The 15,535-nt window shown below is 42.0% G+C and overlaps 1 protein-coding gene across 1 annotated transcript in view; it reads right to left on the bottom strand.

Moving 5' to 3' along the window:
* LOC148139505 (putative G protein-coupled receptor 139) overlaps positions 1-14,689 on the bottom strand; it is an 86,651-nt gene extending 71,962 nt beyond the window's left edge. Inside the window, exon 1 of the mRNA XM_087980955.1 lies at positions 14,494-14,689. Coding sequence (XP_087837081.1) covers positions 14,494-14,689 — 196 coding nt within the window. The remainder of the gene's footprint in view (positions 1-14,493) is intronic.
* Between the last annotated feature and the right edge of the window lie 846 nt (positions 14,690-15,535).

Below are 15,535 nucleotides of genomic sequence, written 5' to 3'. Positions count from 1 at the left end.
CTATCCTACTCCTAAATCTGTTCAGACAGCTTCTAAGCTGTTTCAAACCAATAATTCAAGCAATCCTCCACATTAAATTGCATCGAATGCACCTCAGGCAGGGGGGAAATCCAGCCAAGAAATGTATCTTCAATCAGTGCACCATAACCAGAAGTCTTGACCGAACATGCCTCCTGAGCTTCGCGACTTCACACATCTCACTACCTCACATATTCACCAATGGATAATAAACACAAGATGAGTGAAAAAAGAACATTGCAGTACAGTACAGGTCATTCGGTCTTCGCTGCTGTGCCCGCTTTTTATCCTACTCTAAGTTCAGATTAGCTTTCATTTTACTAACGTCTATGTGCCAATCCAAGAGTCACTTATGTATCACTCACGTATCTGACATCACTACGACTGCCATCAGTGCATTCTGTGCACTCACCACTTTCTGTGTAAAGAACATCTTGAACATTTCTCCTCAACCACCTTCCAATCACCTTAAAATTATGCACCCACCACACCCGTGATAGCCATTTGAGGCATAGGAAATATTCTGTGGATGTCCACTCTATCTATGCCGCTCAATATTTGTGCATTTCTATTAAGTCACCTCCCATTCTTCTTTGCTCCAATCAGAAAAGAAACAGCTTACTCAAATTTCTTCGTAAAACATGCCGCCGACTGCAAGCAGTATTCTGGTAACTCTCCTCTGAGCACTCTCTAAATCTTTGAAATCGTTTCTATAATGAGACGACCATAAGTGAACACAATATTTCAAGTGTGATCTCACCAAAAGTTGACAGAGTTGCAGCATAATCTCCTGGCTCTTCAACTGAATTCACCAGATAATGAAAACTAGCACACTGCACGCATTGTTAATAACCCTATCAACTTGTGTGGCGATATTTGAGGGAGTTATGGGTGTTGACCACAAGAATCCTCTGTTCCTTCGTATTGCCAAGAATACTGCCTTTAAACCTTTCTTCTGCATTCAAATTCGATCTTGCAAAGTGAAGCACTTCTCACTTTTCGAAGCAGAATTCAATCTGCCACTTACCAATCAGTTCTGCAATCTGTAAATGTCCCTTTGCAACTCCAAAAGCGCTCCACAACATGCAACCTTCGTGTCATTGGAAAACTTACTAATCCACTTTTCTCCTTCCTCATCCAAGCCGTTTATAAAAGTCAGAAGAGCAGAGGTCCTAATATCTGTCCATATGGAACATCACAGTTCACCGAATTCAAGGTTGAATCGTCTCCAGCTCCAACCAAACTATTTATTCTATAGGCCAGCAAATTTTGCATCAAGAAAGTTAGATTCCCCTTTATCCCATGCATCCTCACTTTCTGAATAAGCCTATCATGGATAAGCTGAGCAAATGCGTTGCTGAAATCCATGAACACTGCAGCAACTGCTCTACCATGATCAACGTGTTTTGTCACATTCTCAAAGAAGACAAAAAGGTTTTGAGGCATGACTCGCCCCACAAAAAATAATGCTGACTATCTGCAAGTAAACTATGGTTTTCCAAATAATTAAAAATTCTATGCCTCAGAATACTCTTCAATATAATGCCCACCACTGACGTAGGACTGGCTGTTCTGTCATTTCCAGGGTAGTCTCTATTACGTTTCCTGAACAAGGGATTAACGTTTGCCATTCTGCAAACATCTGGAAATACTCCAGTGGAAGTGCGGAGGCAAAGATCATCGCTAAAGGCACAACTATCGCTTCCTTCACTTCCGGTGAAAACATAGGTTATATGCTGTTTGGTCCAGGGGATTTATATCTCTTCGTGATTATATTTCAAACATTCTGTGCTTGATCTAAATTTGTCTCGCTAATGCACTGTCCAACCAACTGATTGAATGCTTTTCTTTCTCTTCTACATTTAGTTCTGCCTTCCTGAGTAACAATGGTTCACAATATTCTGTGAATCATGGGATGGTAAAAAAATGGAAAGGCACTGATATCTTTCTGATGAAGGGAATATGCCCAGAACGTTGACACACATGCTCCTCGAATGCTGCCTGACCTACTGTACTGTTCCAGCGCCACACTTTTCGAATCTGACACGTCAGCATCTGTGGTCCTCACTTTCTCCATTACTGTCGGTTCTCCCCTCTGCACACGGAGCAGGGAAATTAATTACGGAAACTCATCGTATTTGTAGGTAATTGTTCAATTTTGGAAAGTTGCTTTTGATGAACACATTTTAAAAAAAATTACAATTGAACAAATATTCATTCTGTCCCACTGTTTTGGTTCGTGTATTTGGAATTTGAATCCCAAAGACTTTTATTCATATATAAGAAGTAAGATGGTAACGAGAGAAAGCATAGTTACAATAAAAGATTCGGAAGGAAGGTTGTATGTCAAACCTGAGAAAATAAGTAAGATTCCCAATGATTATTTAGCATCAGTGCATACTGATGAGAGGGAGATGATGAATACTGAGATTAGAGATAGAAGTTATTTTGCTCTGGATCACGTCGACATATAAGGGAAGATGTGATGGGTTGTCTAAAATGTATTAAAGTGGACAAATTCCCAGGACCGGATGGTATCTATCCCAGGTTACTGAGTGAGTAGAGAGAGGAAATAGCTGGGGCGCTGACAGATATCTTTGTAGCATCCTTAAATATAGGTGAAGTGCGAGAGGACTGGAGGGTTGCTAATGTTGTACCTTCTGTAGAAGAAGGGCAGTAGGGATATTCCAGGTAACTGCAGACCTGTGAGCATGACGTCAGTGGTGGGAAAGTTGCTGGAGAAGGTACTGCGGTTTAAAGTCTAGTTACATCTGGAAAGGAATAGACTTATCCGTGATAGGCAACATGGTTTTGTGCAGGGTAACTCGTGCCTTACCAAATTAATAGAGTTCTTTGAGGAATTGACCATGTTGATAGATGAAGGAAATGCTGTATATATCATTAACATGGACTTTAGAAAGCGTTTGATAAGTTTACCCATGGCACACCTGTGGAGAAAGTGAAGTAAGATGGTGCGTGGGGATTTCCAGCGAGGTGGATAAAAAAAAACTGATTGAGCAACAGGAGACTGAGATTAGTAGTTGAAGGGATTTTATCGAAATGGAAAAAGATAACCAAAGGTGATCCACAGGGATCAGTGTTGGGGCCTCTAGCGTTTGTGTTATTCCTAAATGATATGGAAGAGGACATTGATGGTCTTATCAGGAAGTTTGCAGACGACACGAAGATTTATGGATGAGAATAAAGGACAGGGTGCTGCCAAAAATATAGGAGAATGGAGATAGACTGGAGAGTTGGGCAGATAAGTGGCAGTTGGAATTCAATCCAGGCAAGTGTGAGGTTTTGCATTTTGGGAGGTTTAATTCTCGAGCCAACTATACTGTCGACGGAAGAGCCTTGAATAAAGTTGGTGAGCAGAGAGATATGGGAGATCAGGTACATTGTGCCTTACGGTGTCTGCGCAGGTGGATTGAGTGGTCAAGAAGACATATGGTAGGTTGCGTTCATTGGGCGTGATATTGAGGAGAAGAGCTGGCAGGACATGATAAAACTTTAAAGGACTGGTTTAGCCTCATTTCTAATACTGTGAATGTTTCTAGTCGCTACACGACCAAAAGGATGTGAACGCATTGGAGAGGGTGGAGAGAAGATTTACGATGATGTTGCCTGTTATGAAAGGTGGAAGCTATGGAAAGAGGTTGAACATGTTATAATTGTTTTCATTAGAACAAAGAAGATGGTGGCGAGTCTGATTGAGGTCTACAAACTCATGAAGGATTTAGACAGGGTGGAAAACAACTAGCTTTTTTTTTCCCGGGTTGAAGGATATAATAACGATCGTGCAATGTGAGAGGTGAAAAGTTTAAGGGGAATACATGTGGAAAGTAGTTTACACAAAGGGTGGAAGTTGGCTGGAACGTGGTGCCAGCAGAGCTCGTAGAAGCAGGCACGGTGTATTCATTTATGGTGCGTCTGGACACTTGCATGAGTAGGTTGGTAGCAGTGGGATACAGATGCTTAGGAATTGGGAGATAGATTTAAAGTGCATTTGGATCGGCTCAGGATTAGCGGGCTGAAGTGCCTATTCCGGGGCTGTAAATTATCTTTGTTCTTTGTTATGTGTTCTTTGATACCAAACTGTGAATGACCGAAATTCTCCATGTGTTCTCCATGTTCTTATTCCATGTGTTATATTCCAGGCTGGATATCCTTTACCTTAATGCTGGGAGTATTATCGGACAGACAGCTGTGGTAAGAAAGTGAGTGGACATGTGGAAGTGTAACATTTTTGCCGTCACAGATGTTTTAGACGGAAATCAGGGCTGGCAACTCAATATGCTGTGGCACAGTATAGAAAGGCAGGACAGGAGAGGGTGGAGTTCGATTAAAATTATGGAGTGAGTTACCTCAGTAAATAGGGACGATATCATGGAAGGCTCTTTAAATGAGGTTTTGTAGTCAGAGCTTAGAAGTAAAACGATGGCAGACACAATGCTGTGAACATGTTATCTACCCCCAGGTAAAGGAAAAAGAGGAGCAGATATATAACCAATTAACTGTGTCGTATAAAAACTATAATAGGCATTGATTTAGGTAACAATATTCAGAAATTTCAATTCCCAATTTTTTTGGCGGTGATAGCGTTTTAATGTGGAACAAAAAGTTTTAAATTTATTCCTGTGAGTATATTATGTTAACAAGTAGAAGATGCAAGAAGAGACGGTGAAACGCTGGAGTCTCTGTGTGGGGAACGAAGGCAGTCAGCTGTTTAAGGCAGGATTGGCATAACATATACGACCAGTAACAGCGAAATTATGCAATTTAAGTTTGTTATGGAAGAGACAATGAAAGATCTAAAATTGATTTTTTTTTTCGATTTGGGCTGGCAGATTTTATTAACAATTAGGCAGGATCTGGCCAACATACAGTTATTTCTGGGCGAAACTGTAGAAAAACAGGGTGTGGCGGCAGGGTCGAGCACGTTTTTGTGAGGGGGCAGATGATGAAAATGGAATTGATGAGAGTCGGCCCAACATGTTAGGCCAAATATGAAATGTTGGAAAACAGTTCCAGAAAACCTTGGATGTCTTCATATATACAGTTAGAATATAAAAGGAAAGGTAATCTTAAAGCAGGTATACAGTGAGCAGGTCAATGGACGTAAGAGAAGAGTGTAGGAAGTGTCGGGCAAAACTAAAGCAAGCAAATCGAAAGCTAAAAGAGGAGTGATAAAACATTAGCTGTAATATTTGCATGACTCTGAAAATATCTTATTGGTTTATTAAGCAGCAGTGGATATGAAGAGGAAGAATGGGAATTATTGGAGACCAAGGAGGTAACCTATGCATTGAGCGGTAGAATATATTTAACACATACTATATTTCGAGCTTCACTTTGGAGAATCTGTAACTGGATTCGGGAGAGTGATAGTGAGAACCTTCAACAGATTGATACAGAAGCTGAGGAAGATTATGGAACCTTAAGTGGCATGAAGAGTGGGCAAATCTGCAGGTCTGGATGAGCTGTTTCTTTGGATGATTTGGGAGGAAAGGGAGGAAATTACAGTCACAGAAACATTTTTTTAATTTTCATTTTCCCTCTTGGCACATACGTGGTGTGATTGAAAAGGATATCATCTAATGTAGGTTCAACATTTACACACACAGTATTATCAATGAAATATATGTTTAAGAGCAACCAAGTCTCACTCAGTGGGAGGGAAGCAATTGTAGAAAATTCTGAACGCTGTTGAGGCTGAGTCATTAGATATCATCACAACTGAGACTGACAGATATTTTTAAAAAACGGTTATAGGGAAAATTCAGGAAAGTGGAATGGGGCTTTTTCAGAATAGACATAATCTAATTGAAAAGAAAAGCAGACCCAGTGAGTGGATGGTCATACTTCTGAACCTATGTTTCATGGTATTCCTTTTCCAATAGCCTTGTATTCGCTGTAACATCATGCACGCTCCCTCTGGAGTGTTACATAGTGTTGAATGCAATCGAAAGATTCAAGGTGGTCATAAATGCAGTCCGAATAGACAGAAAGGACAGGTAGAGGATTGCAACAACACAGATTGGTTGTAGTGATGAAGATTTGCATTGGCGCAGTCATCTCTACCAGAACGAAGACCACCAGAAGACACCCTCCAAGTACAAGCAATCATCTGATGACCAGGTCGTCATGGTACTGGCATCACGGAACGCTGATGGCCCGAAAATTACATCATTACATCCCTCTTTCCCTGACCAAAACTAATTGTCGAAAGGTATAGAATAGTGCCATTGCAAGGCTTTAGCTTGAAATGATTCAGAAAGCTGTTGTTCAACAAAAACTACAAGGAATCTCAGGTAAAGGCCTATTTACATTAGTCTTCCAACAGTTCAGATGGCATTTCGAGCAATTGCATATTCTTCTGGCAGGATGTGGGAGCTCAGTGTGACTTCCATTGTTCTTGATGTGAAATGAGGTAATCCCGTTGCAATTCGTGGGAGACTGTGTTAGAGAGCTGGAGCTGGATGCATTCAGGATCATTCTGGGAAACTAAGAAATTCATAGATAAAAGACTTAGTGAGGTAGTCACACCCGAGTTTCTCCCTCAGCCATGTTACTGTAAGGACTATCATATTCCAATCCCATATACCGATCCAGGCGCTGAATTCATCAGTGTTACCTGTCAGCTCTCTTGCATTGATATAAATGCAATTCAATTCAACTGACATTCCATGCTCCCTGTCGTGTTCTAAACAGAGAATAGCTGAATGACGACCAGGAAGGCAAAGGGAGTACGCAGAGAGTAGCCAATCCTCTCGAAAAGAAGCATACCATTTTGGATACTGTTTTGTGCATCAGTGTGGAATGATTGTTCAGGGGAAGCAGCACTAGCTAGCTTGGTGGCAATGCCCCTGTCTCTGGGACACAGCGGGTACGGGCAAAGGTAACGATGGCCCCAGTCATAATAGACTTGATAGTTAGAGGGGTAGACACGATAGACTGTGGCCAGAAACGGAAATCAAGCATGGTGAGCTGACTACCAGGTGCCAGTGTCCAGGAAATTTCCAAGCAACTTCAGACTGTTGGAAAGGGTGAAAGTGAGCAGCCAGAGGTCATTGTGTACATTTTTGCAAATGACATAGGCATAGATAGGGATAAGTCCTGCAGGCTGATTACGGAGAGGTAGATAAAAAGGTTAAAAGCTCGGGTCTCGACAGTGGTAATCCCCTGGCTATTTCCATGACAACTGTCAGTGAAGGAAAGAATAATATGATATAGTAGATAAATATCTGCGTAAAAACATTGGTGCAGGGGAATGGATTTAGACTTTTAGATCCTTGAAACTTTTTTCTGTGGCAGAGGTAAGCTGCTCAAGAGGGCCAGGATGTAACTGAACTGAAGGGAGATGAATCTCTTGGCGGTGAGATTGCTAGTGTTGCGATGACGAGTTTAAAATAAATTTGCGGGTTGTGGAGTGAGTTCGTCAACAGAAGGGAAGCAAGTGCGAGACTGGAAGAAATGTGAATTTGCTTAAATTGTATTAATGTCAATGATAGATGAGGCTGGCAGTTAACGCTGAAGAACTCCAAGCATGGAGAGCCACGTAAGATTGGAACATGATAGCCATTACAGAAACATGTTTGAGGAAGCGACAGGACTGGTAGCTTAATGAGCCAGGGTACAGATGATTTACGCAGGACAAAAGTGGTGGATGGAGGAGAGGGGGTGTCGCATGTCTGAAATCAGAGAAAAAGTAACTGAAGAATCATCCAGAGAGGCTGTCTGGGTGGGGCTAAGAACACTTTTGAACACTGATCTCCAGCATTTGCAGCCCTCACTTTCACGTAGGGTTGCAGATTTAATTTAAACATGGATGCCGGTTTCGCCTGAACAAAATGATGTTGCTCATACCCTGGAGCCTGATACACACGTGCAGGAGAAGGATAAAACCCTCTCGAATCTACAAAACTAGATACAGAGTAAATCATGCAGCATTGGTACCATGTTGAACAGCAACACGATCCGTTCATTCAACCGCTTTAAAAAGCAATCACAAAATGAAAGAGGCCATAAAACGACCGGAGATTGTGATATACTGGAATAACAGGAGGCTATTTAGCTCCCTAAGCCTGTCGTTCCCTTCTGTAAGATCAGGGATGATCTGCCTCAATTTCTCTTTCATATCCAATTCCTTGTATTCCTCAACTCATCAACATGTCCACATTGATTGACAAACGTCCCCAAGAAGAATCAGTGATGTAGCTCCCCTAACTGACTGGGATGGAGTGGCCTCAACAGTCACTCGCCTCTAACAGCAGGAAAAACTCCCCCACATATCAACTTTGGCCTACTCACATAAATAAAAGGTATGAACACAAAATAGGAATGACTTACGCTGATATGACGATAACATTTGACTGAGTAAGGTTTCAACGTGCGTGAACAAAATTGAATTTAACGGGATCAGTTGTAAACACCCCATGGTTCCACCAATCAGAACACAATGCAGCTGGTGGACATCAATTCAGTCCATGAATATCTTTATGGGCGATCTTCAGGGTAGCCTCCTCAGAACAAGCATGATCAGCTGCATCATCAATGTCTTTCCCTGCATCATATGGTCAAAAGAGGGGATGTTCAGTGAACATCACTTAATTTTCAGATCAATTTGTCATCCCCTCAGGTGCTAAAGCTTCAACACCTGGACAATATTCAAGCTTGTGCGTTTAACGTGCAGGTAACATTCCTGTAACAGCACTGCAAAAAGTTGCACAGTTCCACATGAACAAAGAAAGAGCTCATTAAGCATTTCAAGCTGGTTTCACATATGAGAAAGCCATTAGGCCCATCAAATCTATTGGGTAAGAAGAGGAACAATCTAATCCCACTCTCCTGCCGACTGCATAGGAAGCGATTTAAAAGAAGAAAGCTAAATGTAGGAATCCAGAGTAGAAAAGCAGGAGATTGGAACAGCACAGCAATCTGGACAGCATCAGGTGGTGGGAAGGTCAACATTTTGTATGTAACATTTCTTCAGGACTCCGACTGTGTGTAGGGGGTGATGCAGATGAAGTGGATGTGTGGGAGTTGGGAGCAGCGTGGTGAATTGGGAATGGGGGAAATAGTTGGAGAGTACGACAGGTTTGGCTGATATGAGGAATGATTCCAATGGGGAGCTGAGAGAAGGCTTGATCAAATGAGTGGAAGTAAGGGAGGGGGACTGGAGAGGTAGTCACGTTATTCGAATAGTGGATACTGGAAATTAGAGAACTCAATGTTGAGTCCTTCGGGCTGTAGACTGCCCAGGCGAAAGAAATGGTGTTGTTCCGCCAATTTGCGATTTGGTTAGTTGTGACAATGGAGGAAGCCAAGGATGGACATATCGCAACAGGGGTGGGAAGAGGAATTAAAATGGACCGTGACAGGAAGGTCTAGTCGGTGAAATGTACCCTCAGTTTGATCTCTCAGATGTATAAAAGACCAAATCGAGAGCACGGGATAGACTAAACTCGGTTGCAAGAGACGCAGGTGGACCTCTGTCTCACCTTGAACGACTGTTGGGCGATATTAATGGAGGTGAAGTAGTGGTGCACTGATAGGTATTGCATTTTCCCAGTTGCTGAAGAAGAACCGGGTTGGGGAAGGATGAATTGGATTTGATCGGTAGCTAGGGAGAATGGCATAATCAAAGGAATTGGTGACATGGACATCCTTGGGCCCCCCTCATTGCCACAGTGAGTCAGACAGCAAAGATCAGGAAAAACACCTCATCTTCCGCCTGAGCAACCAACGTCTCAGAGGACTCCACATTGAGATCTCCAATTTGAAATAATATCTCCCTTCCATTCCAGATAATGAGCATTCCTTCCATCTACAAACCACAGTCATCCCTCACATCGACCAAACAGGTTGGACTCACCACTTTTATAGACCAGTCACCATCTTAATTACACTAGCCTTCACGCTTTATCTGCAACTCCATGACCCCCAATCTCACTTGTGAGGAATGGTTATACCTGAAAGGTTGGCTTCTACACCTTCTGAAGCCGCCTGTCTTGCTGTGTTCATCCAGCCCCCTGCTTGTCTAATATTACACAGGAAGGCAATTATTCTAGTCAGCACATCACCAAGGTAAGCAGGAACCACATGTCACCCTCTTCGCTGGAACCAGTAGGAGGACATTCAGCCTTTTGAGACAGAACAAATGAGCAGAGGAAATGACTCGGTCCCTCCAGACATTTTGCACAGAAATAGGACGATGTCATTGATGCTCCAACACGAGAAACCAATGAAGCAGAGACTGCACAGACAGACTGATCCATGTTTTTACTCCTGGCTTAATTGCAAATAGTACATCTGTGTTATGTGAACTTGGTTTGCTAATGGCGGGGAGGGGCAATGGATAGTTTGCACTAAGTCACAAGTAGACATCTTCCAATTCTGAGAAGACAGGCTAGCATTCTCTGTCGAAGTCAAAAGTTTTTTGGGAGTGGCTAACTCTTTCGAAAGTAAGGCATTGTAGCTGCTGATAGATTTCTGAACAGGATGACTTTCAGCGCAGAGTCACACACCAACTGCATACTGAGGTATTGAGAGTTCATTCAGAACCTCGAACTTTCTCTCAATCAACACAGGGACTCCATGGAGGTATGTAAATTACCACAGAGTCTTAGAGTCTCCCAGCACGGAGGGTGGGACTTCAGCACAACCTGGCCCATGCTGACCAAAAATTCCATCAAATCTAAACCCATTTCCCTGCATTTGGCCCATGTCCTTCTAAACATTTCCTATCCAGGTATTTGTTGAACTGTGAAAAAACGTATTGCGAGATAATATGTAGTTTCTAGCTATCAATGTATTGTTGTTGAAATAATGATTGCTTGTCCGTAACCCTCAAGTTTTAATGCAATCAACATTTTTATTCTTTTGTAGTGTTGCAAATTAAATACTCATTTCTTTCATACTCATCATGGTACCATCATTCCTGGGAATAGTGTGGTGAAACGTCTTCCTACTGCCTCGCTGTGGCAAGGCGATCATTCCTTGTACTGGAGATAACATCTGTACACAGTGACCAAAGTGCTGTCTCAACATCACTCTAAACTACAGAAAGGTTTCTTCACAATTATACTTGAACAATTTTGCAACAGCGAGAGCATAAAATTTACTGTTCTAATTACATGCTGTTTTTCATGAATTCTCTTAGTGGCTCATAACCAAAGATACAAAGCTTCTTCTAGCCAAGAGCACTTCCCATCCTCTCACCTAATAAGTATGAAGGATGGTATGTTATTGCCCAGTCATTTTGCCTTGCGCGCATTTGCACTCACACCAACAGCAACACAACTATTGCCATTGGAGATGCTTGGAAATTCTGGTGAGGTGATTACCTCACAGTATTATCTCCAGGCAATTATCCAAGGCGCCACGTAGTGATCCAGAGCCTGGACACGAATCCCACCATGACAATCGGTGGCATTTGAATTCAATAAAATATCACGGATTAAAATTCAAATAAACAGACGAAACCATTGTTGATTGTCAGAAAAGGCCGACCTGGCACTCTAATGTCCTTCAGGGAAGGAAATCTACCATCTTCACCTGGCCGGGCTGACATGTGTCTTCAGACACACAGCAATGTGCTTGACTCTCAAGTATCCTTTGAAATTGCCAAATCAGCCACTCAGTCATATCAATCACTCTAAACTTTCAAAGAAATGAAACCACACTGGCCACGCGCAGCCTACTTAAAAATGACTGACTGCAGTGATTCAGGAAGGCAACTCATCAAAATCTTATCAAGGATAACGGTAAAATGAAATTAAATGCTGGCCCTGAATCCCATTAATGATTAAACAGTATAATCACACTCAGGGAAGAGAGGCAAAGGGACATAACTCATTTTAAACAGGGACTTTGATGCATTCCCAACATATTTCATGTACCACTGATTATTCATGTGTATTATTCATGTGGAGCAGTACCCTATATCATACTGTACATGAGCATGATGTTCAGGAATATCGGAAGAGGAGACAAATAAATAAGATTCATCTCGTAACTTTTTGCCATTTCAGCTGATCAAAGTTTGTGTGAAGATTTGTAGCTCGGGTGCTCGTTGTTGTGGTTCTGTTCGCCGAGCTGGAGGTTTTTGTTGAAAACGTTTCGTCCCCTGTCTAGATGACATCCTCAGAGCTTGGGATCCGCCTGTGAAGCGCTTCTGTGATGTTTCCTCCGGCATTTATATTGGCCTGTCCCTGCCGCTTCCGGTTGTCAGTTTCAGCTCTCCGCTGTAGTGGCCGGTATATTGGGTCCAGGTCGATGTGTTTGTTGATGGAGTTTGTGGATGAGTGCCATGCTTCTAGGAATTCCCTGGCTGTTCTTTGTTTCGCTTGCCCTATAATGGTAGTGTTGTCCCATTCGAATTCATGTTGCTTGTCGTCTGCGTGTGTGGCTACTAGGGATAGCTGGTCGTGTCGTTTCCTGGCTAGTTGATGTTCGTGGATGCGAATCGTTAGCTGTCTTCCTGTTTGTCCTATATAGTGTTTTGTGCAGTCCTTGCATGGGATTTTGTACACTACATTAGTTTTGCTCATGTTGGGTATCGGGTCCTTCGATCTGGTGTGTTGTTGTCTGACTGTGGCTGTTGGTTTGTGTGCTGTTATGAGTCCTTGTGGTCGCAGTAGTCTGGCTGTCAATTCAGAGATGTTCTTGATGTATGGTAGTGTGGCTAGTCCTTTGGGTTGTGGCAGGTCCTCGTTCCGTGATCTATCGCTTAGGCATCTGTTGATGAAATTGCGAGGATATCCGTTTTTGGCGAATACCTTGTATAGGTGTTCCTCTTCCTCTTTTTGCAGTTCTGGTGTGCTGCAGTGTGTTGTGGCCCTTTTGAATAGTGTCTTGATGCAACTTCGTTTGTGTGTGTTGGGGTGGTTGCTTTCATAGTTCAGGACTTGGTCTGTGTGTGTGGCTTTCCTGTGTACCTTTGTTGGGAATTCTCCTTTTGGTGTTCTCTGTACCATCACGTCTAGGAATGGGAGTTGGTTGTCCTTTTCTTCTTCTCTCGTGAATCGGATTCCTGTGAGTGTGGAGTTGATGATCCGTTGTGTTTTCTCCATTTCCGTGTTGTAATGATTACAAAGGTGTCATCCTCGTATCTGACCCAGAGTTTGGGTCGAATTTGTGGCAGGACTGTTTGTTCTAACCTTTGCATTACTGCTTCTGCTATGAGTCCCGAGATCGGTGAGCCCATGGGTGTTCCGTTGATTTGTTCATATATCTGGTTGTTGAATGTGAAGTGTGTTGTGAGGCACAAGTCTAGTAGTTTAAGTATGCCGTCTTTGTTGATGGGTTCAACGTCCTGTTGTCTGTTATGTCTGTTCAGTAGGTTGGCTATTGTTTCTCTGGCTAGGGTTTTGTCAATAGAGGTGAACAGTGCCGTTACGTCGAATGAGACCATGGTTTCTTCTTTGTTTATGTTTATATTTCTGATGATTTCCAACATCAAGCACATTATTTCCAAGCTGCGTTCAGTTCTGTTGGTTTATCAGTCGAATCGAAATGCCAACTCGGCTTAGTTTCTCTGGCACGTTCTTGTTATTTTTTTTATTTCCCATCTCCAGTATCATTTTTTTCGTTTTATTTAACCGTGAACGTTGTTATTAAATGGGATATCTGCATTGCTGGTAAAGGCAGCATTTGTTGACCTCACTAAATGCTCTTTACTGTGAGACCATTCCATAAGGCAGTTTAGAGCCAAGCACATTGTTGTGGGTCTGAAGTCACTTTTAATCCATACCAGGTAATAATGTTGCATTTCTTTACCAAAGTTCATCAGTGAAATAGATAATCGTATAGACAAAATGCTGTTGGTGTTCGAGTTGGCATTTGTGAAATTCACTTTTATTTCCAATTCCTGTAATTTGAATTTAAGCCTTCAGATCATCTGTGGTAGGGTTTAAACCAGGTTTTTTAATGTAAAAACCTGTGCCTCTGAATTACATCTCCAGCGATGTTACTACTCCAATGACGAGTTCCCATCGTGAAATTACGTTAGAGGCAAGAACAAATTTGTGAACGAAATATTTGGAACTGGAAGATTGCTCAGAACAGAGCTGGAATCGTAAAAGTGTGCATTTTAACAAGTGATAGGTAATATTTTATTTCGTAACAGCACCGACGTCGAGATGGGAACTGTGGATGGAGCTGATCGTGGATTGGTTTGGTGAAGGAGAGAACACCGAGACATAAATGAATTCAGGGCAAAACGGGTCTTTGGGATTGTGAACAATTTTATTGTCAGATGTGGTGTGTGTGTGTGTGTGTGTGTGTGTATGCGGGGATGGGGGTGGTGTGGGGTTGTGGTGACCGATCTAATATTTTTTGGTACAGAATGGAGTTCTCAATGTAAACTGAAAATAATAGTTTCTATCTTTGCCAAATATACATAACAGAAATAGCAATGAAGTTTAACATGGTTTATAAAATTAATATACGCATAGACAGAGAGAGACTTACCAGGAACACCAACAATAGCGAGGATGGGATAATAACCCACCTGAATAATCAGCAGTACCCCAAATATCTGATCTGGTAATGATGACCACGTAGCGGAAAGCCAAAAAAGACCCTCGGACAATGTCCTGTACGCTGTTGTGGCATTACAGTCAAATGTTCTCAGATTCTGATCTGACGTTCTAACATTCAAATCCATTCTCGGATGATGATCTCTCCTCCCTCCTCTCTGCACCTGTTTGTGTCGGAGGTGACGCAACTGCTGCGACAATTGGATAAAGTATTGAAAGAAGCCCTTACTAAAAGAAGAGAAAAACCCTTCAGGGAAACCTTGAAGATCCATGGAGAATGAAATCAGTCACAGCAACTGAACAAACAGTTCGATTTAACCCTTTTCAGTCTGGCAACTTCATTTCACAATAATAACTGGACTGGATTGAATGTTGACATCTCAGTCTTTTGTTCTCATCTGCCATCACCAATTCCTCCAGCAAATTCTGTTGTGGGGGTCGATGGTGATTTTTTTGCTTACTGCAGGCTAGCTGATTTTTCTGTGTTGTCCATGCACAATGCTGTAACCACCAGAATCCCCACCACCTCACCAAAAACACAATTAAGATGTTGTTACTGTACTGATCTCTCCTCCACGAGAATAGCCGCCAACCAACAGATTCTGAGTGGGCATATTTGCCCTGAAAATATGCAGGAAATCTGTCTGCACATGCATCCTGTTGATCTAATCAGGCAATTTTGTATCTTCAGCTTTATATAAATATATCTATAAAATTTCACACATACGTCAATACAGTTTAAAGCATTAAAATTTACGTTTATTGAATTCAGCCGAAAGACAAATGCTTAATGTACGATGACTTTGTTCTTTAAAACCCATGGATTAATGCGTCAAGGACAGAATGAATGTGATATTAGCTGGGAGACAGAAAAGAATCGGGTCGGTGACTGTATAGACTTTATGGGAGTACAGAAATATTTCTCAGTCACGATTATTCAACGATCACTCTTTCTGACAGATGAAATTAAATCT

This window comes from Chiloscyllium plagiosum, unplaced genomic scaffold, assembly GCF_037043375.1.
Source record: "Chiloscyllium plagiosum isolate Xiang-an unplaced genomic scaffold, Cpla_swu_hap1 HiC_scaffold_38, whole genome shotgun sequence".
In the NCBI taxonomy this organism is placed as follows: Eukaryota; Metazoa; Chordata; class Chondrichthyes; order Orectolobiformes; family Hemiscylliidae; genus Chiloscyllium; species Chiloscyllium plagiosum.
Note: the sequence above shows the minus strand (reverse complement) of the source record. Positions and strands in the feature narration are given on the sequence as shown.